The sequence below is a fragment of the Lactuca serriola genome, chromosome 2, assembly GCF_051521515.1.
Source record: "Lactuca serriola cultivar US96UC23 chromosome 2, Lser_US96UC23_V15, whole genome shotgun sequence".
NCBI lineage: Eukaryota > Viridiplantae > Streptophyta > Magnoliopsida > Asterales > Asteraceae > Lactuca > Lactuca serriola.
This window is the reverse complement of record NC_136409.1, coordinates 202,208,828-202,231,836: the sequence shown is the minus strand read 5'-3', so window position 1 is coordinate 202,231,836 and position 23,009 is coordinate 202,208,828. Positions and strand designations below refer to the sequence as shown.

The 23,009-nt window shown below is 35.1% G+C and overlaps 2 protein-coding genes across 2 annotated transcripts; one reads left to right on the top strand and one right to left on the bottom strand.

The window, feature by feature from the left end:
- The first annotated feature begins 1,492 nt into the window (after nt 1-1,492).
- LOC145088163 (phosphoenolpyruvate carboxylase kinase 2-like) lies at nt 1,493-2,973 on the top strand. Its single transcript, XM_079026388.1, has 2 exons — nt 1,493-2,337; nt 2,529-2,973. Exons 1-2 carry the CDS (start codon nt 1,497-1,499, stop codon nt 2,582-2,584), a joined length of 897 nt encoding a protein of 298 aa, XP_078882514.1. The 5' UTR covers nt 1,493-1,496; the 3' UTR covers nt 2,585-2,973.
- Nucleotides 2,974-8,372: 5,399 nt separating this feature from the next.
- On the bottom strand, nt 8,373-9,709 carry LOC145089966 (uncharacterized). The gene is made up of 4 exons (XM_079028338.1): nt 9,515-9,709; nt 9,015-9,265; nt 8,683-8,928; nt 8,373-8,610 (listed from the first exon to the last, which is right to left on the bottom strand). The coding sequence occupies exons 1-4, from the start codon at nt 9,707-9,709 to the stop codon at nt 8,373-8,375; spliced, it is 930 nt and encodes a 309-aa protein (XP_078884464.1).
- Nucleotides 9,710-23,009: the final 13,300 nt, after the last annotated feature.

The following is a 23,009-nucleotide window of genomic DNA, read 5'->3' as shown; positions in this document are numbered from 1 at the left end:
GGTTGGTGATTGACATGGATGGTGGTTTCTTAGGATGAAGATGAAGATAAAAGAATCCATGAGGATCACATTTGATAATTGTCATTTGAATGGTTCAGTACACTTAAGGTACATTTTTGGGAACAAAATCCAAACTCTGGGACGGAATCATCAGGGGAAAAAAACTTGGACTAAGAGTGAAATCTTTTGCCAACTATAAAGATGATTTCTGTAAATCTTTCAAAATATATGTAATAATTTGTAAAAGGATCAAATGTAACGGGGTAGAAGTGTGATGATGAAAAGTAGGAGGATTGAATGACGTAATTGGTTACGCTGAAGAAGGCAGGTCCACCATGTGTCTAGAAACAACCAAAAAACCTGTTCTTTCAATCAACCGCCCAATTACGGTTTCGTACACACTCGCCCTTTCACTCTCAATTAACCTTCCTATTCTATACATATCACCACTTTTAAATCGACATACCTTTTTCTAGAAGCAAATAATTCGTAAATTCGGATTTTATAATCCAAAAGAAGCTTATATGATAATCAAACATTTAAAATACACTTTGATAAACCATGATACCGTAATCTGTGTTATCTATGTGCTAATCAATAATCATTTGTTAAAAGATAGAGTAGTACAAATTTGATTCAAATCCTTTAAACAATGTTATATTTTTAATACATATCCAGATCATAGATATATTTTAATTTGTAGTACATTATTAGATACCAAAGAGAACAATTTTGGTACGTAACATTTTTAACTTATTTCTAAAGTAGTTTCAGTGATAAACATTTTAAAAAGATTGTTATTTTGCTATATTAGCATTCATTACACTGTATTGTTTAAAACTTAGTCTTAAAGACTTCCTCTAATGCAATAATTTTTCACAAACCCTTTTCAATTAACCTCTAATATTATATTTCAAGTTTATGTTTCTTTTTATTTAAAATGCATCATAATTAAATGAATTGATGAGAAAGCACCACATATTTTTGTGATTTTCATTTGATATTAATATATAATAATAAAAGGTATAGTTGTTTACTCACTTTAGGAAGATCAAAATTATTACTTTTGGAAAAAGATACTATTTGAAATGTTTTAAAATTGTCTATGAAGTTTAAAGTTTATATTAAATTCATAACAAAATTGAAAATCTAATCCTAAAAAATACAACTAAATTATGACTTGTTAAATCTAAGTAACAAAACAAAATCAGAAATTTATTAAACTTTTACAAATTTTTTTGTATTTATCGATAATTTGGGTTTATCGACGATTTAAGATATTTCTTATAATATTTTTTTCAAAAATAATAAAACTCTTTATATTAGATGGGAAAAAACTAAATCCACAAATGCTGGGATAAAAGTACAACATGTAAAGCAACATGTACACATGCTTATTCTGAATTCCACACCAGAAATCTTTTTCAACACCTTGAATTGGAATATTCGCATCCCTTGACGAAAAATACGGAGGCGGTTTCTGTTATAAATGCCACATGCTCCTCCTTCTCTCCGTAACAACCACCCACCAATCAAACCAACCTAACATGACCGAAGCTCTCAACAACGATTATCAAGTCTGCGAGGAGATCGGCCGAGGTCGCTTCGGGATCGTCTACCGCTGTTACTCCACCGTCTCCGGAGACTCGTTCGCCTGTAAATCCATCGACAAGCGCCTCCTCGCTGACCCAACTGACCGTGAGTGCCTCCAGAAAGAACCTAAAATCCTCCATATTCTCGGAGGAAACTCTAACATCGTCCAGATCCACCGTCTCTACGAGGAAGAGAATTACCTTCACATGATTATTGACCTCTGTGACACTCCTGACCTCTTCGATCGTATATCCAAACGTGCCGAAGGGTTTTCCGAGACGGAAGCGGCTTCGATTTTCTCGCCGTTGATGTTGTCGATTAGTTATTGTCATCGTTTGGGTATTGCGCATCGGGATATTAAGCCGGATAATGTTTTGTTCGATTCTAGAGGGAATTTGAAGCTGGCGGATTTTGGATCGGCGGAGTGGTTTGGGATGAATGAGAGGCGGACGATGACTGGAGTGGTAGGGACGCCTTACTATGTTGCACCGGAGGTTTTATCTGGGAGGGAGTACAATGAGAAGGTCGATGTGTGGAGTGCTGGTGTGATTTTGTACATAATGTTGGCTGGAGTTCCTCCGTTTTACGGTGAAACGCCGGCTGAGACTTTCGAGGCTGTTTTGCGAGGAAATTTACGGTTCCCTACAAGGATTTTCAGGTCTGTTTCGCCGGAAGCTAAGGATCTGCTGAGGAAGATGTTATGCAAAGATGTTTCCAGAAGATTATCTGCAGAGCAAGTCCTGAGTAAGTCGTAAACCTGATATCTCCTGTTTGTTTCTTCCATAAATCAAACAAACAAAAAAAAGTATTACATATAATCCAAGATACCCTAAATCTTGTAAATGTTGTAAATCTTATTTTTTACTTTGATTAGAGTTTTTGGGAATGGGTATTTGGGTAAATTTCTAAGATTACTTTCGTAAATCCCTCTACAGGGCACCCGTGGGTTGTAAGTGGTGGCGAACCCCGATCTATGGCGGATCTAACCTGAGAAGAAAGCCATTTTCAACTCCTGGCCAGAATCAACAAGCGTTTTTTCATCTGTTGATTTTAATCCGTGATGAGTCAACAGAAGAAAGAGAGAGAGCGAAAGTTCAATGAATCTTTTAAGTTGAGGAAGTCTGCATTTTCTTTGTCTTTTTTTTTTTATTTTTGTTTTTGGTCTTGTATCAAGATGAAGGATCAGAATGAATCACCTAAGTAAAGAGTTTTGTATATATAGTGAAGAGAAAATAGAGAGGCTATGATAAATAAGGCGTTTATGTAAATGTTCATGGCCGATGATGAGAAATCAGAGAGATGATAGATGTAATCCTTTGTTTTCCTTCATCTGGTTTTGTTTGCCCTGGATATGAATAATAGACTTGTAATTCCTATGAATTTGTTGTTGTGAAATTGATATTGAGAGGTCTGTTTAATTGTTAATGGCGAAATATAAGTTTTTAGATTCCCTACTCTATAAGCAAAATTAAAAAAAATTTGAATCGGAATCTTGACAATTCAAATGACAAGGGTTTATTTTTATTTTTTGGTGAGGTGTGCAGTTGTAACTACAATAATGTTCATGATGCTTAAATAATTTATATCTATCAAACGCAAAAAAACCATATTTAATACTCTACTCTTCGACGTGTGATTATTGATTGTATGTTTTATAAGATTTTTGCTATAAATGAAAGTGTCATATAAAATACTATTTAAAAGCCAAGGAATTAGTTCATCAAGGTTAAACTTAGGTCCCATTTGATAGTTTCTTTTTGGAAAAGTATAGAAAGTTGCTGTTTGATTGTACATCTGATTGACTGTGCTGAATGATGAAAAAAAGTAATAAAAAATAAAAAATAACTTTAAAAAAAGTTATTTTAAGAAAGAGGCGGGGTTTGGTGTATAATTGTCTTTCCAGCCCATTCAGCCAGAAAGATATGATTTTGGAGCTTTCTGGGAAAGACATATCTTACCGGGAAAGACCCCTTCTTTTGTGCAAATCAAACAGTCTTTCCGGTCCATTCAGCCAGAAATATTTGTTTAGACCTGAAAAAATACGTATCAAACATGACCTTGGTAATTCAAAATAACAAATTACTGACAAACTAAAAACAGCACTCAAATTTAAGGATGGAATCATTATTTTCCATTCCATTTTTCAATTCGTCTTTCATGTTTTCTAATAAAATATTCAAAATAAATAGAAACTAAAATAACATACCGAATTTAAAATATTCATTTAAAAATATAAAAGTATAACAAAATAATAATTTGAACTCGATGATTACCGACAGCTTCATTATTTTTTTTAACATGATTTTTTGTTGGCATACTTGAACTTGCACATCAAAAGAAAGCAACATAGCTTCAACAATTATTGACAAGATGTGAGTGTTAGGCATGTTGAAAATATTAATAAAAGGGATGTATGGTTCTTATAGGTAAATATTTTTTATTACAAAGAAGTAGTTGCGAAAAAAAAAAAAAACATGAAAAATACAAAGTAAAAAAAAAGATGTGAAAAACATAAGTCGGGTTTGGCAAAACTAATTGATAGTTAGAGACTGTTAGTTCTCAGTTAATAACTAGAAACTGAAAGTTGGTTGCTAATAGCGGGTAATAAATAATATGACAAATTACTAAAAAAATGAATATATAAATATATTTTTAAGGGTCTTTATGAAAATTAATTCTAAAATCCGTGAAAAGAACTTTTATTTAAAAACGTTTTGTTTAAGCTAAAAGTTAAAAGATCGTACGATCAAACAAACTTTTTGTTTAAATCAAATGTTTTGTCAAAAACTAAAATCCAGAAGCTTTCAACCATTGCTATAAAATAATGTTTAAAACAAATGTCAAAACGAAATTATGAAAACACATGTAAAAACATAGTTACATAAATGGACGAAAAATAATCTTAGACAACCAATAAAATTAGGTAATATGAGAAACGTGTTGTAGTCAATATGTAGAAACGAAATAAGTTAAAGATCTTATAGAGCCAAAAAAAAATGAAGTGACTAAACAAATAATACCAATTTTAACTTTAAACCAAAGAAAATATTAAGGTACAAATGTTTATATAAAAAATCAAAATTTCCAAGAATGAGATGATTAGTAGTAAGAAAAATCATTTAGTGTGGAATAACTTTTACAAAAAGAATTATAAAAAGATTTGAGTAAGTTTTTTATTATAGTTTTTTTATATGTAAATTTGGTATTGGCAAACATTTTTGTCTTTACTTTTAGATATTTAGTTGATGATGAGCTTTTTTTAATTAAATATTTAAATTATATGTTTATAAATGGGAAGGTGTGTTTATATAAAATTGTCACGCCAGTTTAAACTTTAATGGAAATAGACAAAATTGCAAAAATTGTCCTTGTGGTTAGCAAAATTATGCGACTTTGGTCCAAAACGATACTTTGGTACACCACTGGTCTAAAATTAGATATTTCTATTGATTTTGGTCCCTCACACTAACTTCCATTTATTTGTGCCGTTAGTTGCAAGCCTGCAAAAAAGACGAGGGTATTTTCGTCTTTCCACCTATAGGGACCTTTTTTGCAACCTTATTCAAAATAAAAGCAAGAGCTACATCAATCTTCCATCTTCAACCTTCACGAGCTTCATATTCTTCCTACTCTGTGTTCGCAACTTCTTAGACATCAAAAATTCAAATGGCGATGTGTTTCTGTGGTAGGGACGCGGTGGTTCGCACCTCCTGAACATCAGCGAACCCTGGTCCGAGGTTTCTTTCCTGCCCTCAACAGGTAAGTGTTCCATTTTGCTATTTTACCCTCATTTTGGAAAATCACCCTCATGTTTAGGAGTTTTTTTTACGTGAAGGGTTCCAGATGCAAATTCTTAGGATGGATTGATCCTCCAATGTGTGCAAGATCTATGTTGATAATACCCGAATTATTGAGGAATGTCGACAATGCAAACTATCAAGTGACAAGATTGAAGATGTGTTTGTTTGCAAGTTGGTTACTATTTGTGGTTGCATGTAATTTTGGGTGATTTTGTCTTATGAAATTGTAACAGGCGAATGTGGTAGTTTTTTTCTATTTGATATTGTAATATCAATTTAGGGTTATTTTGGTCCAACTTCAGAAATGGGTACCCTTTTCATGGTTGTAATGACAATGTAATGCAGTTATCACCTAATGTTAATGTTTATTTGTTGTTTGAAAACAAAGTTGTTATAACCATAAATGTGTTCCATAAACATGACTACAAAGTTGTTATAAATCATAAACATTTTTCTTTAATAATCACAAAGTTGTTATAAACCATAAACATCATTCTTTAACAATCACAAAAGGTTGACAATAGTCTCTTCACCAAAAAGGCTAAAAGACCAAAATAAAACCATGACAACAAACTATTTCTAAACCATTGCACTCCAAATGCACAAAGGTGGTGCTAAACCAAAATATAAGTTTTTAAACAAAATACACTAATTCCTGCATTGACTGCCACCTCCATTCCCTCCTTGACTGCTTCATGCATTCCCTCCTTGACTGCTTCCTTCATTCCCTCCTTGATTGCTTCTTGCATTCCCTCCTTCACCCTTGCAAGTCCTGGAGTTATGACCCCTATTGTTGCATTTCCCACACTTGACACTAACAAACTTCCTGGTAAGTTTTTCAGGTTCACTTGCACCATGCTTTTGCATCTAACTATCATATTTTTCATCTGCACTCATCTTTCTCTTGGTCTTTGGTCTTCCTTGTAACGTCCCAAAATTCAAGTCCAAAAATTTCATTTTTAATTTAATTGTTCACAAAACATTCACTAGAAAATATTGAACCAACACGCCATCTCAAAAAATCAAGTATCATGTTTCAAACCCACAACATAAGCAAATAACATATCAGAGTACAATCCCAGAAACCACCGTGCGGAAAATCAAGTGTATGTGTGATGACATGCTACACCGCTGACTCCTTCCCCTTAGATGAAGAGGTACCTGAAACCAAAAACTGAAACCGTAAGCACAAAGCTTAGTGAGTTCCCCCCATCATACCACATACCATACAATACCATCGGTATCTTACAACCGGTAATCGTCATCGGTATCTTTCAACCGGTAATCGTCATTGGTATCTTTCACCCGGTAACTGGGGACTATTCCACCCCTACCACTAGCATACAATAGCAAGATATAAGCACACAATCAAGCATATTCGGGTACTGACCAACCCGTGGTCCTAAAGACCTCTATCAGGGGAAACTATCCCTATCATGTAACATATCATACATATATAACTCATACCCAAACGCATACCAAACCAAGATAAATTATCACAAAGACAATTATCTTCTAAATACTCCTCATTGGTGGGTCGGCATTGTGGCCTTAGACCCACCCCTACTGGAAGGTAACTCACCTCATACAAGTAGCTGCTGATAATCAGTGCGGGAAACCTCCGTCCGCTGCTGCTCCGGAAATCCTCCGTCTACAAATCCCACAACCACTCAGTTAGAAACTGATCTCTATACTTGGGGTAAATGACCATTTTACCCCCAACCAAGCCAATTCAAAGTCAAAGTCAACTTCCAGTTGACCCGACTCGCCGAGTTGGGCCATCAACTCGCCGAGTCCCTCACTCTCTACTTGTCCCCATCCGCGACCCTACTCGTCGAGTTAGGCCGACAACTCGACAAGTCCTTCTCCCATTCGAAAGTCATAAGGAAACTCATCCGACTCGCAGAGTCCCACGAGCAGATCCCCTACTCGCTTCCAAATCCTCACCAGAGCATCCGTCTTGAGGATTTGGGTTTCTGGGCTATCGCTACTCGATAAATTGCTAATTCTGCGAGTAGTGACGAAGGGTTGGACCTTCTACACTTAAACCCCTCTTAACTCAGTAACTGTTCTTATGACTCGCTGAGCTTGAAGAACAACTCGTCGAGTTCCAGGCAATCTTCAAAGGACTCGCCGAGTGGTTCATCCAACTCGTCGAGTCTAAGACCATCTTCATAGAACTCGCCGACTGCACTTTGGCACTCGCCGAGTCCATTCAACTCTCCTCCCAAATAGACCAAATCTGAGACATGCAACGGTTTCAAACCATAGATCTAAGCTCCTAGGGCATGCTTATCACGTAAAGTTGCAAACTTTACGTGCATGCATGGCCCTATGAGCTCCAAAAGGAAAATCCAAGCTCTTTATGAGGTCAAACACTCAATAGGGACCTCAATCACTTCAACCACAGAAACTTTACACTTCTAAGATGTCCATAAGGCCCAGATCTGAAGCCCTTTCAGAACATAGAGCATAAACACATAGAGTTTGAGGTTTTAGGGCTTAAAAACCACAAATTAGGGACAAAAGGGGATCTAATGAACTAGAGATCAAGGTAGGAACTTCTCTACTTGAATGGAAGCCTTTCACAGAGTAGATTTCGGATCTACTTCCCCTCTTTTCAACCTTCAACCTTCTCCTTCCTCTTCTAAGCTCCAAACTTCCTTCACAAAGCCAAAAATCACTCACAAGAACAATATGGAGGCTAGGGTTTTGCTTTACAGCTCTTCTGGATGTGTTAGGGGCAAGGGAGGCCGAGTTAGAGTGTTTAAATAGGGTGCACCCTCCTGGATTAGGGTTTTTGTCCACACAACAACTTACTCGCTGAGTCCGGGACCCGACTCAGCGAGTCCACAATTTAAACCCCGTGCCCCTTCCCGCTTCTACTCGGCGAGTCGATCCTTTGACTCACCGAGTCCAAGGCCAAGATGCAAAATGCATAAAGAATTAAATAAAAGATTACGTACCAAGAACCAGGTGCTACATTCCAGGTGGAATGTGATGTGCTGGTGGTGTTAATTGAAATAGACAGGTACTTTTTGGCCACATGGATCTACCCTTTATAGGGTCCAGAGTGTAAGAGTAAGCCTCATTCCAAGTTTGAAGCCAATACACTTTGTTGACATAAGTGTAAAGCTCCCCAAATTTGTCTCCACTATCAACCATTTCATGTATTGTAGTTATGGCATGTCTGCATGGAATCCCATTCAACTCCCACCTTCAACATGTACATGACATATTTGTCATTTCAACCATATGCTGGTCATGCCAAACACCATAAACTTCATACTTTGCAGTCCCATTCCATTTAGCCCTATATTGGAATGAAGCTTCCATATTTCTCTCAAGTAACTTTGATGTTGTTGGAGTGAGTGGACCTGGAGCTTTAGACATCACTTTCTTCACATTGCAGATGCTCTTCATAAGGTACTTCCTGATGTACTCAAGACAACTTATGATGGGCTTATTCCTACCATGAATAAGCTTACTGTTGAAAACCTCACACAAATTGTTGAGCAATATATCTGATCCTACTCTGCCTTTATTAAACAAGAACATTATATCAAATAAGTCAAATACAATGAGCACTAGTAAAGCTTCACCTAAGGTAGGGAATATAACCTGAAAAGTGACTTCTGGCCTAATGGTGAAGGGGGGATTTTCTTCAACCACTCAAAAGCATCCTTATCAAACTTGCTAAGTTCATTCATGTGGTGTTCAAATTCTAGTACTGTGGTTGTTGTTTCACACTGCCATAAGTGATCTTTATACTCTTTTGTTTTCCATTTTTTCTTCATGTTCTCATAAATATGCCTTAGACAGAAACGATGCTCAGCTTGTGGGTACAGTTGTGCAATAGCAGGTAAGAGTCCCTATAAAAGATTATCCCACATAATCATTCCAACATTCATATACAAATGAACTATTAGTTACAAAAAAAGAAGAAAATAGTAACTTTTGTCTATCACTCATGAAAGTAAAGTTAGAATTTGAATACAACTCCAAGTCATCTCCTAAGCATTCTAGAAACCATTTCCAGCTACTCAAATTTTTAGTCTCAACAATGGCATATGCCAGTGGGTATATGCCATTTTTGAATCCAATCCAACTGCAGTGAGTACTTGGCCTGGAAATGGTCCTTTCATAAAAGCACCATCTAGTCCGAGAATATCTTGTAAGCCTGCTTTAAACCCTTTCTTTAATGCCCTTAAGCAAATATACACCCTTTTAAACTGCCTTGTTTCTCTAGCACTGTTAGGCTCATTAACAACCTCAAGCTTCACAGTTGTATCCACATTAGTTGCTTGTAGTTCCATAAGATAATCTCTTCACACCTCGTATTGCTTTGTGTACTCACCAGTCACTTGCTTTGTAGCTGTTGCTTTTTCCCTCTGTACTTTGTGTATGGACACGCCAACTTGAAGCCTTTTCTGAACTTGGTCTTGAATTCTTCGAAGGGGTACTTCGCAGTGAAAGCCCTAAGTTTTCTAGTTTGAACACAAGTATGTTTGTCCAGTAAAGTTTTCACATACCAATAATCACTATCTTTTGACCTTGAAGTCTGCATTGACCAAGAGCAATTCACTTTATTAGCCTTACCTACCCACTTGCATTTACATTAGGTACATTACCTTTACACACAACCCTAAGCCTCGTTTTGTCATTTTTCTTGAAGCCAAGATTCCTTCTAGTCTCAATGGCAAGTTTTTTGACTTTTGTCCTTAATTTCCATTTTACTTTTATACTTTTGACCCACTTGAAAAGTAACTGCATGGACTTCACCAAGAGAGCACTTCTTCTCCCTCACCATCTGTTTTAATATTGCTTTCCTCCTTTCATCATCAGTATCTTCACCTAAGGAGTCCCATTCATCATTATCAATTACTTCAACATCTTCAATATGTTCAGTATCAACATCTTCATTTTCAGTCTCAACACCCTTTCCTCTGTCAACATACTCAACATCTAGATCAACATTCATATAGAAATCACTCATGTCCACCTCAATATCACTTACATAATTTTCTTCATCTTTAAGAAAGTCACTATATTCCTCACTCCCTTCACTACCCCCCTTCACTACCTCCTTCACTATCCCCTTTACTACACCCTTCACCAAGCCCTTCACAAACTCCCTCACTTTCAAATTGAACTTCACTAAGTCCTGCACCAAGTTCTGCACCAACTCCCATACTCTGATCACTACGATCATTAAACGTATATTGATCAAAGAAAGGATCAAAGTCTTCAAATTGAAATGCCTAGGTATCAAAGGTATCAAACACTTTTGTATTTAATTCTTGATCACTAAGATTTGCCCCTTCATCATGAACTTCTGTATCTTGATCACCAACAGGTGCACCTTGATCATGAATTTATGTACCTTGATCACCAATAGTTGCACCTTCATTACCAATTTCAACATGTGCATCTTGATCACCAACAGTTGAAGTGTGTTCCAAGTTGAAACATAATTTATTACTACATGATTGACTCCCTTCAACTAACCTCAATCTCTTATTCTTATTGTATTATGGTGTCTCATACCTTACCAAACACAATTCAAGATTTGGGACATCTTCCTGGTTTTGGTTTACTGGATGCAAATCAACCACTGCTAAATTTGATTTTGGTAAGGGCACATCATCTGCTATTTCCTCAATTATGACCCTAGGTTTAACTCTTGGAGACATAAAGTATGTAAGTAACTTAGTTTCATTATGTTCAGTGTATACCTTGATGATCTTATGATGTTCAATGTACTGTGCAAGGCTAAGTACATCAACATCATTCCCTAAAGCTCTAAGACCAAACTCCAAATCTCCATTGGGCAGTTGATAGTGGTAGTAAATGACTGGTGGTACCTCATAACCAAGATTTTGTTGGATTAGTGTCTAAGTCCATAACTATTTTGGTATGTACTTGACCCGATGGTGCATGGTCCTTTTGGGTTGCCTTCACCAAAGCAACTTGATAGGATGAATTATGGAGAGAAAGGATTAAATATGATTTATTAATATTTATGAGAATAATATATTAAAGGAGAAATCATATTGTTTAATTAATATTAGTCAAGAATTAATAAGAATTAAGTTTGTGGCTAGAAGAGATTAATTAAACTTAAGGGACTTGAACTGTCGATTGTATGATAGTTGAATATTGAGTTAATGGACTCCATATTAAAGGATTGGACGAATTCTATGGGGAAACCCATTAGAAATCGTCCTAGGCCTTTAAGGAAGGAGTCAATGGGTTGCTTAGGGCTTAAGCATCCAAATTAGGGTTTCCTTGTTAGATAACCCTAATAGCCTCTCTATTTAAAGGACCCTTATGGCTCAAAAACGTGGTGAATAAGATCCTTAGGGTTTCTACACGTTTTGGGCAACCTCCTTCTCTTCTCTTCTTCATCCTCTTTCTCTTGGTGTTTGTGAACCATTAGAGGAGTGACATTTGTGATTCTAAGCTTTCTAAAGTCATTACAAGAAGGATTTGAGATTGTTATTGCTACATAACAATCAAGGTAAGTTCTAAACCCTAATTTATATGTTATATTGATTATCATGTACTAGATCTAAGGTTTATAGTCTTAGATGAATTGCATGTACAATAGAGAAACCTAGATCCAAGCATTAGGGTTTGTATGAGCACATAGGATGTTCTTATGGCCAAAACCCATCAGTGGTATCAGAGCCTTGATTGGTTTCTATTGTATTGATGCCTTATGTGTTTGTTCAAGCTGCAAAATCGTTTTTTGGCCTCCCTACCTGATGAACTCGGCGAGTAGGCCCCTACTCGGCGAGTCCATAGGGGTACTCGGCGAGTTTGAGCGTCAGAAAGAGGGGATTTCGGGATTTCTTGCTGTTTTACTCATGGATACTTGCCTTATCTGTTTTAGGTCATTAAAATCCGATTTTAAACATATTTATGAGTATATCCTTGATTAAAAAAAAAGATAATTACCAATTGATTAGATAATAACTTCCTTATATGATTAAAGTTGGATTATTTGTATTAATTGGGTAACTTATTTTGCAAGAAATTGAAATTAGGTCAAATATAGATAATGATAAAATTCATTGTTTAATTTATATTATTTATTATTTGATCCTTGTGTTATGAAAAGTTTCAATTTTCCCCCCTTTAGGTTTTATAGTTTAAATTTGAACTCAAAAATTTTTGTTTTGAAATTTAAATGGTTGAAACCCTAATGTTTTGAAAAGGTTTCAAAACTTGCCCTCAAGTTTTGGAATTTAAATTTTGATTAAAAGTTTAATTTTGATGTATGTTTAAATTCTAAACCCTAATGTTTTGAAATGTTTCAAAAACTTGCCCTCAAGTTTTGGAATTTAAAAGCTGATTAAAAGTTTAATTTAGGAATGTTAAATTCTAAAACCCTAGTGATGTTTTGAAAAGTTCATATCACATCCTTATGGTTTTATTAATTAATTAAGGTGTATAATTAAAAGAGGTTTAATAAATCCATAAAGTTTTGGTTTACAATTTAATTGAATTAAAAGTATAATTGTTAAACTTGACCACCTAGTATTTTAAAAGTGTAAAATACACCCTATACTATACATATAACATTAAAAGTCTAACATTATATATATGTATGAGTAAAAGTCAGTCTTACCGTTAGTAGGCCTCATTCATGAAGCTGATCTATAAGGGGTGTTTAAGGAAATTGCCTATAAAATGGCGATTGAATGGGTATCCACTCTTACCCACCGCACTCTTGACTAGTGGAGGGTCGTTATCCGAACGGGTAGGATGGGACAGAAACCTTCCATTATAAGTATAATCAAGTACAAAAGTAACTAAATGTTTTACAAATTCCCAATCTTAGTTACTTTAGACAAAAGTGAATTGATGCGATTCCATGAAATTACACTTTGTACCCTTGCGAAGACGTTAGTGGAACTCGCCGACCAAAACCCATCAGTGGTATCAGAGCCAAGCATTAGGGTTTGTGTGAGCACATAGGATGTCTTATGACCAAAACCCATCAGTGGTATCAAAGCCTAGACTGGTTTCTATTGTATTGATGCTTGATATGGTTGAAAAAATTTGAATTTTTTGGTTTCTGGAGGCTGAACTCGCCGAGTCCATGCAGACTCGACGAGTCCATGCTTGAATCGACGAGTCAACTCGTCAGATGGGGCTATCTTCGCGATTTCTTGCTGTTTTTGCTTATGGAAAGTTGCCTTATCACATTAGATCAATATAAATCCGATTTTTTTGATATATATGAGTATATTCTTGATCTAATTGAAGATATTTATCAATTAATAAGATAATTGTTTCCTTATGTGATAATTGATTAATTATTTTGATTAAATTGGTAAATTGTTTTGCAAGAAATCATTAAATAAATCAAATATGGATAATTCTGTGATTAAATGTTAATTTAGATTATTTGATCCTTATGTTATGAAATGTTTCATATTTTCCCCTTTAGGTTTTATAGTTTAAATTTGAACCCAAAAGTTTTGTTGTTTTGAAATTTAAATAGTTAAAACCCTAATGTTTTGAAAAAGGTTTCAAAACTTGTCCTCAAGTCTTGGAATTTAAATTTTGATTAATTGTTTAATTTTGATGTATATTTAAATTCTAAACCCTAATGTTTTGAAATGTTTCAAAACTTGCCCTCAAGTTTTGGAATTTAAAAGTTGATTAAAAGTTTAATTAGGAATGTTAAATTCTAAAACCCTAGTATTGTTTTGAAAAGTTCAAATCACACCCTTATGGTTTTATTAATTAATTAAGGAGTATAATTAAAAGAGGTTTAATAAATCCATAAAAGTTTAGGTTAACAATTTAATTGAATTAAAAGTATAATTGTTAAATTAAACCACCTAGTATTTTAAAAGTGTAAAATACACCATATACTATATATATAACATTAAAAGTCTAACATTATATATATGTATGAGTAAAAGTCAGTCTTACCGTTAGTAAGCCTCATTCACGAAGCTGGTCTATAAGGGGTGTTTAAGGAAATTGCCTATAAAATGGCGATTGAATGGGTATCCACTCTTACCCACCGCACTCTTGACTAGTGGAGGGTCGTTAGCTGAACGGGTAGGATTGGATGAAACCTTCCATTATAAGTATAATTGAAGTACAAAAGTAGTTAAATGTTTTCAAAATCCCAATCTTAGTTACTTAGGCAAAGTGAATTGATGCAATTCCATGAAATTACACTTTGTGCCCTTGCGAAGATGTTAGTGGAGCGTGTGTGGTTACCGGCACACTAAATGGTTCTAAGCAAAGGTAGCAAAGGGTGACTCAATGTTTGTCATAGTTCAGTGGAGCGTGTGTGGTTTACCGGCACATCAAATAGGTGACTGTAACATGTGGGGGCACCATGTAAATTTATATGGTTATTCATACCCGCTTTGTGATCCTCGGCATCCCAGTCACAAACTAGAAGGGCATATCGAGATTTAAACATGCCATTGAAAAGTTCAATGAATCTCAAAGTATCTAGGAGTTTTCATAGATTTAAAACTTAAAATTTCTTTTTCGTTTTTGAGGGTGGAAAATTAGTGAATCGTCATTCACTTACCTTGAAATATTCTGCAACTAGATTACGACATCCCTTTTCTAGGTTGTAGCGTATTGTGTTGGGTCCTAGACTTAATATATCATTTGGGTGATTTATTGAGGACTCAATCAGTCAACTAACTTGAATTTATTTTTCTCCCGTTTTGTAGATGTCAAAGTACGACAACTATGGTCTTCCCAAATCCCGTGAAACAAGCATTCCACATAAAGATGATATTCCACGATTCGATCGAGGAACAAGATATCATGCTTCACTTCCTCCACCTCCTCCAATCATTCTCCCTAACCCACAAGATCGAAGAATTGAAAGGTTCAATGTCACTAAAGCACTATTGGAAATGAAACATGAAGATGGTAAACCCGTGTGTGCCCACGTTCTAGGAATGAAATCACACATCGATAGGTTGATAATGTTGGGTGCATCATTCCCTGATAAGTTGGCTGTGAACTGGGTTTTGCAGTCACTTCCTGAATCATATAATGAGTTCAAAAGAAAGTATTATATGATGGATCATGAAGAAAACCTCATTGACCTAACTTACATGCTCATTGCTGCTGAATCAGAAATGATTTGGCAAAGCAATGGAGCATATTTGTTGGGAAAGTCAACCAACCATGCTTCCGAGGACGTTCTAGGAGAACCGACCTGCATTTGCTGCCAAGAGAAAGGGCGTTGGATACAAGTCTGCCCTAAGAGCCTGAAGAGTCCAGAAGATGGGAGAGTCAAAGAGTATGGTCGTGCTTCAGGTAAAATCCACTATCTAACTCCATTAAGTTCCTATTCGTTGATTCTTAATACATGACGTGATAAGATTGCATTTGAATGTTTTGCAGGATCAGTGAAAAAAGAGGAAGCTTGATGGAAAAGCAAGATAAGTCTAATCACGAAGAAATGGATCTCGATCGCATGGATTTGAAGATTATATTTTGAGTTTAGAAATTTATGATAGAGTTGTTAGGAATTTTTCTACATAGTTTTCAGTTGATTTTGCATTGTAAGGACAAATGTTTTCCACTGCTTTTATGAATAAAATAAATTTTGTTTGACATATTTATTTATTTATCTATTTCCTTGCAATGAAATCGTTATGAAAAATTGATGTTCGTATAATTCTACAACGAGTGGATGTGATTCTTAATTATGTTGTTTGTGGAAATGTCGAGAATTTACCAAATAGGGAGAGTTTCTCATCACCCAAGTTTCAGTTGGACAGAAACTTGGAATCATGCAACTTGGTTGCACGATGAATGAGAAATTTCATATTTGGAAATTAGACTAATTCGTTGACAAAGGGTCAGGTGAAGGACTAGGAGATCAAGTACATAAAGTTGTGTGTTGATCAAGTCCACCACAAGAATAATAAAGATATTCGTCTTGATTTACTAAAAGTTTAGTAAATGTGATTATACTTACAAGATTAAGTATAATTCTAAATTGATTGAAAAGGTTTAAGTCAATAGCAGAACGAATAAGAAGAATCAAGTAGGCAGAAAGATAAAAGTTTCTCTATTCTAAGAAGAAGGGAGAGTACCTTTTATCATGTTTTATGATAGGCCTTAATTATTAAGAACCATATCTCAATTGATCATGTAAGTGAGTCTTAGTACAATTGTATGTATAAGAAGAGGAATCAAGAATTAAAGAAATGGTTAAATCAGAAAGTCAATCATACTTCATTCCAAAACAAGTCTTAGAGTTAAGATTGTGACATTGAGTGACAAGTCTTAAGAAGGTTTATAACATTTATCAAATGTAGAATTTGGAAAAAGGTTTTCTTATTCTCGCACATTTGAAATTGGTAAGTTGTGATGTCTTGGATAAGACAAAGACCAACTAGGACCAATTTTGTGAAGTGTTTTGTCTTGATAAAAGCTACACTAACTCTTGAATATTTGTTTGTCGAGAAATGTTTATTGCCAAGAGATTCTTATATGTCAAGGATTTAGTGGGAGTCTTAATGGTCTTGAAAGGTTTCAAGAACAAATCAAGAATAAACCTTATCGATCATCACTAGCACACGAGTTGAGGTTTACAACATATCGTGTTGACATTATCTTGTTTCTGTGCCGTTCCAATTGAGTTAATTATGCATATGAGTTCTATGAGTTCTAATTTGAATGCATAAAAGGCAAGGACCTTGATCAATGAAAAGTACATTGATAGGAAAGGGTGAGTTGCTTAACTACTTGGAAGACATGGTGGGCAGCCGTGTTACCATAAGGCAAGAAATCAAGATTGAGAAAGTTCGGTCCATATGAGTTTGAATTTGTTATAAACTTTGGTTTTAACAAATTCACATGGATAGGAACACATACACCATTAAAATCTAAGTGTCATAAGATTCCCTCCTTCATGAAAATGACTGTGAGGAAATGCTTTTAAGAAGATAGTGATTGTGAAAATTGGATTCTCGAATTCGATTATGGTATCCCTTTCCATGATTCGAATTATGAGATTTGGCAATTAGTCTAAATTGTTTAAGACACACATATAAACTATCTAAGGCAAAGGTGTATAAGTTTAAGAAGCCTTGATAAAAGATTATCAAAGCATTGGGTATTAGAAATATGAACTTAAAGAAATTCAATATGCATTGTTTTTCTGAAAGTTAAGTTGTTTCTAAATACATGTCAAAGCTAGTGGGAGCATAAGTGTTATGTTTATAATAATCATCGTGATAGTGGGAGCATAAATGTTATGCTTGTATGATTATTAAGTCAAGTATTGCAAGTTAGCAATATTAATTATAGAAAACAAGAGTCATACTTTGCAAAGTTGTAAGGGTTGAATAGTTGTTTTGTTATAATTAAGGGAGAGAATATTATGCTTCATTTCAAATCTAAAGGCTTAGGTTGTGGAATATTAATAATATTAGTCAAAGGATACATAGTGTGTTCTTAAATTTCGATTATGATTACGACATTCCTCTTCATATTTCGAATTGAGAGAACGTAGCACATAAAATATTATGGCAGAAGATTGATAAAGTATCGAATCTTTATGTAAGACATTATGCATCGTGTCCCATACGCTTCGGGTATAGGATCGATTGCAAATGCTATAATATTTTAAGCAGTTATCGCGGTCGAAATTTCAATAGCGGTCACATGTCGTTATTTGAAATCGCGGTTATCACGGTGGTATAGCGGTTTTTAATATTATGTGTAATTTATATTATATATTTATACAAAGTTTATATATATTAGAGTATTAATACTATATATAATTCATATTATAAAAATTCATATAAGAACATCACATAAACCATATATATATAATATTCTAATATGGTAATATGGAAACTAAAAAGTTTCAAAGTGTCGTTGCAACTCAAGTTGTTCATGGTTCCTAAATACAGAAAGAGACGAGAAAAAGAACTTGTCATTTGTTGCTTTGTAGTTTGTAATTAATTAGATTTATTATTTGGACTTATTAAAACCAAAGTGTAGTGGACAAATTAAAAAATACTGATTTAATATTGAAATAGTACACAATCGTTTTTTTCTTTGTAAAAGTAGCCCAATGTGTGTGAAATTGTAAAAGCGGGTGTAGCGTTGCTATAGCGCTGATGGGATTCGCGGTAAATTGTGGTCAATTGCGCCGATAATAGCGTCACCGCTATTTGTAAACGCTATTTCAAAATAGCGGTTCAGTATTACCGCAAAACGCTATAGCGTTGCTATAGCACCGCTATAACGCGCTATTGATAGCATAGATTAATATTTGACCATTCTAAAATTTTCCAAATGTCTAGTGCATTTAGAGGGAAAAGGAAAAGAATCGGGTTTGACTAAGATAATTAGACAACTATCAAAGGACAATCCAAAGTTTGCCGAGGATTGGTCGCTTGTGAGTAGTTGGAAGTATAGTATTGGATGGACCTTATCGACATTATTATGAATAGAAAAAGATTCTATTAAGAATGAGTTGTCATATGGAAAATATGGAAACGTTTCCATATTGGGAGTTGGATATTAAGAATCAATGTCTAGATTAGAAACTTTTATGCAAAATGATGTTCAAAGGAATGTACTTTGAATGAGAGACATCATATCTATGGAATTGTCTTGTAACAATCTCCGATAGAGGACTTTGTAATTTCATTGGCAATAGTCATTGTGACTTTAGTGCAGTGACATTACGAAAGGATCATTGCATAAAATGTTAGAATCTAACATATTCCATAAGTGGCAAGAATTTGATATTATTTTACTTATGATAAAGGATTGGGAGTTGTGAAATGAGTATGATTGGTAATGTGTTCATTTGATCTATTTCACAAAGTAAGAACCGTATGTAAAGATTGTGTGCATGCTAAGAGCATGAGACAAGTGTTGTAATAATTCAAGTAAGAAGTTGATTAACCGAAACAACAAATAATGAGTAATCGATATGGTGATAAATAAAAGGTGTTTTATTTATACTCAAAGGTTTGAGGCCACATGGGATTAGTATTATTCTTGTGTTTTCACTTTGCATGTTTTGACTTCCTGAATAATTTAATTGGTTGAGAACAGTCAAATTATTCGAACGGGCCACAGTCGTTCATATGTTGGAAGTAGATATGAATGAAGACTGTCGTGAATTGGTGTGTGGATTGTCTAAAGAGTATTAGACATAAGCAAATGTTTGCTGCAATATTCATGAGTGCTTATGAATATGATTTGAGCATTGGATTAAACCCACGCTCACTTGGATCACTTCATGGATTTTATCACGAGTGATTGGTGAGATGATAACATCTTATATTCTTGAAACCGAGATGTGTGAGTTGTATCTTGCGAGTCGGTTGCACATTGATAATATGTAAACGCACCAGTAACTTGGTGTTATAAAATATATTGTTGTGTGTGATTCGGTGAGTGAGTGCAAGCGAGCATTGAGTCAAAGTTTCTCCGTTCCTTTTATCCAAATTAGGATAAAAGCGATATCTTTGGGCCCCTCGATGATTTAGTGATGGCACCTAAGTGCTTGGCCAAGGCGGGACTAAATTGATGTGTTCAATTGTAGTCTGTTGTCAGTCATCATAAATCTGAATTCGGGAAAAAGCACATAGACAGAGAGAATGATGTAGATCCATGTCTCAGTCTATACGATGTCTAGAATGGAGGAATATATGATCCCTTATCTTAAGGACACGCGTATCTGATAAGATCAGAGTTGACAGCGGCTTTGGAAAGCTACGATTGCAGATCAGGATCTGAAGTCATACGCAGAGTAGTTATTAGACTTATCCAAGTGGGAGCCTGTTGGATTAGTGTCTAAGTCCATAACTATTTTGGTATGTACTTGACCCGATGGTGCATGGTCCTTGTGGGTTGCCTTCACCAAAGCAACTTGATAGGATGAATTATGGAGAGAAAGGATTAAATATGATTTATTAATATTTATGAGAATAATATATTAAAGGAGAAATCATATTGTTTAATTAATATTAGTCAGGAATTAATAAGAATTAAGTTTGTGGCTAAAAGAGATTAATTAAACTTAAGGGACTTGAACTGTCGATTGTATGATAGTTGAATATTGAGCTAATGGCCTCCATATTAAAGGAGTGGACTCTATGGGGAAACCCATTAGAAATCGTCCTAGGCCTTTAAGGAAGGAGTCCATGGGTTGCTTAGGGCTTAAGCATCCAAATTAGGGTTTCCTTGTTAGATAACCCTAATAGCCTCTATATTTAAAGAACCCTTATGGCTCAAAAACGTGGTGAATAAGATCCTTAAGGTTTCCACACGTTTTGGGCAGCCTCCTTCTCTTCTCTTCTTCATCCTCTTGCTCTTGGTGTTTGTGAACCATTAGAGGAGTGACATTTGTGACTCTAAGCTTTCTAAAGTCATTACAAGAAGGATTTGAGATTGTTATTGATACATAACAATCAAGGTATGTTCTAAACCCTAATTTATATGTTATATTGATTATCATGTACTAGATCTATGGTTTATAGTCTTGGATGAATTGCATGTACAATAGAGAAACCTAGATCCAAACATTAGGGTTTGTATGAGCGCATATGATGTTCTTATGGCCAAAACCCATCAGCTTTAGCATCACCTCGTCCAACTCATGCACAGAGAACTCATCCATGTCTACCAGGTCGACGTGGTCTAATTTTCCTTCAATGTAGCTTATCCCTGGGAATTTTGTGAACCTCCCTCCATGATGGAGCTCAATAGTGAACATCGTGGGATATCCTTCTGTAAAAATCATGAACCAAACCAAAAAAAAACATTACTTTATATGGATTGTAAAAGATTTTTTTATTTCAAAGAAATATGTAAGAAACGGCGTACGTTACCATAAACCCGGATTGCATCAAAACACTGATTTCTTGGCCTGATTTCCACATTTGGAGCATACTCGTGGATTCGAACTTACGATTGAAGTTGACGATCAAATGCAGGATTTCAAGGAACGATTAGGGTTTTTGATCAACAAAGTGGGTTTAGTGGGTAGAGAGTGAAGGGTCATTAACTGTGTATATCCTTCAATATGATGGTAATCGATGACATAGAGGTGGAAAGACGAAAATACCCTCGTCTATATTGCAGGTAACGGAACATATGGACGGAAGTTAATGTGAGGAACCAAAATCAATAGAAGTATCCAATTTTGGACCAGTGGTGCACCAAGGTATCGTTTTGGACCAAAGTTGTATAATTTTGCCAACCACAAGGACCATTTTTGCAATTTTGTCATGGAAATATTTGGTACACTTCATGAAGTCTTCAAATTTCAAGGATGTCTCATGCCTCGGGAAAATGACTCTTGAGGGTAATTAACTTTTGCGTTTGTACTCATTTGGTCCCTTTTCTTTTTTTTTGTATTCAATATACCATCGAACTTGTTGTTGGTGTTTACCATAGCCCTTTTGACCGGCTTTTGACCTGTGATAGCCGGTCAAAGGGTTATGGTGAACACAGACAACAAGTTCGATGGTATATTGAGTACAAAAAAAAGAAAAGGGACCAAATGAGAACAAACGTAACAGTTGGTTACCCTCCTGATTCATTTTTCCTTTACTCATTTACAACAAATCTCACATCATTTCCTACTGATATTAATGACTTTTATGAGATTCATTCTTGCTTCTCTTCAAAACATAACCTACGAAAGGACATTATTCATACATGTACAACTTTGTAATGCACTTGAATATTTATTAGGGGAATCTTGACTAAGCAGGCGCATTTCATGACTACATTTACATTTCCAATCAAATGATTTATCGTATCATGGATTCTAGACAAGTCTACAAACGAGTGGAATCACAAGTGCTATGATTTTTGAGTTTACTTAGCTTTAAGATCGAACTCATGGGATAAGATACAACGCCAGTATGTACAATACACCATTGTATTGTACATACTGATGTTGTATCTTATCCCATGAGTTCGATCTTAAAGCTAAGTAAACTCAAAAATCATAGCACTTGTGATTCCACTCGTTTGTAGACTTCTCTAGAATCCATGATACGATAAATCATTTGATTGGAAATGTAAATGTAGTCATGAAATGCGCCTGCTTAGTCAAGATTCCCCTAATAAATATTCAAGTGCATTACAAAGTTGTACATGTATGAATAATGTCCTTTCGTAGGTTATGTTTTGAAGAGAAGCAAGAATGAATCTCATAAAAGTCATTAATATCAGTAGGAAATGATGTGGGATTTGTTGTAAATGAGTAAAGGGAAAATGAATCAGGAGGGTAACCAACTGTTGCGTTTGTTCTCATTTGGTCCCTTTTCTTTTTTTTGTACTCAATATACCATCGAACTTGTTGTCTGTGTTCACCATAACCCTTTGACCGGCTATCACAGGTCAAAAGCCGGTCAAAAGGGCTATGGTAAACACCAACAACAAGTTCGATGGTATATTGAATACAAAAAAAAAGAAAAGGGACCAAATGAGTACAAACGCAAAAGTTAATTACCCTCAAGAGTCATTTTCCCCTCATGCCTCCTGCCCAAAACTAAAGCAAGCAAGCATGCTGTCCTCAACGCAAGCCTTATTATTAATATATTTTCTTTTTTGCCGTTCAAGAAAATA

Excerpts from the sequence above, each read along its gene's own strand:
- LOC145088163 (XM_079026388.1), top strand. The coding sequence starts at position 1,497 with ATGCTCCTCCTTCTCTCCGTAACAACCACCCACCAATCAAACCAACCT. Across the intron at positions 2,338-2,528 it reads ATCTGCAGAGCAAGTCCTGA|GGCACCCGTGGGTTGTAAGT; the intron begins GTAAGTCGTAAA and ends ATCCCTCTACAG.
- LOC145089966 (XM_079028338.1), bottom strand. The coding sequence starts at position 9,709 with ATGGAACTACAAGCAACTAATGTGGATACAACTGTGAAGCTTGAGGTT. Across the intron at positions 9,266-9,514 it reads AAGGACCATTTCCAGGCCAA|GGACTCTTACCTGCTATTGC; the intron begins GTACTCACTGCA and ends AATCTTTTATAG. Across the intron at positions 8,611-8,682 it reads AAATGGAATGGGACTGCAAA|GTGGGAGTTGAATGGGATTC; the intron begins GTATGAAGTTTA and ends TACATGTTGAAG.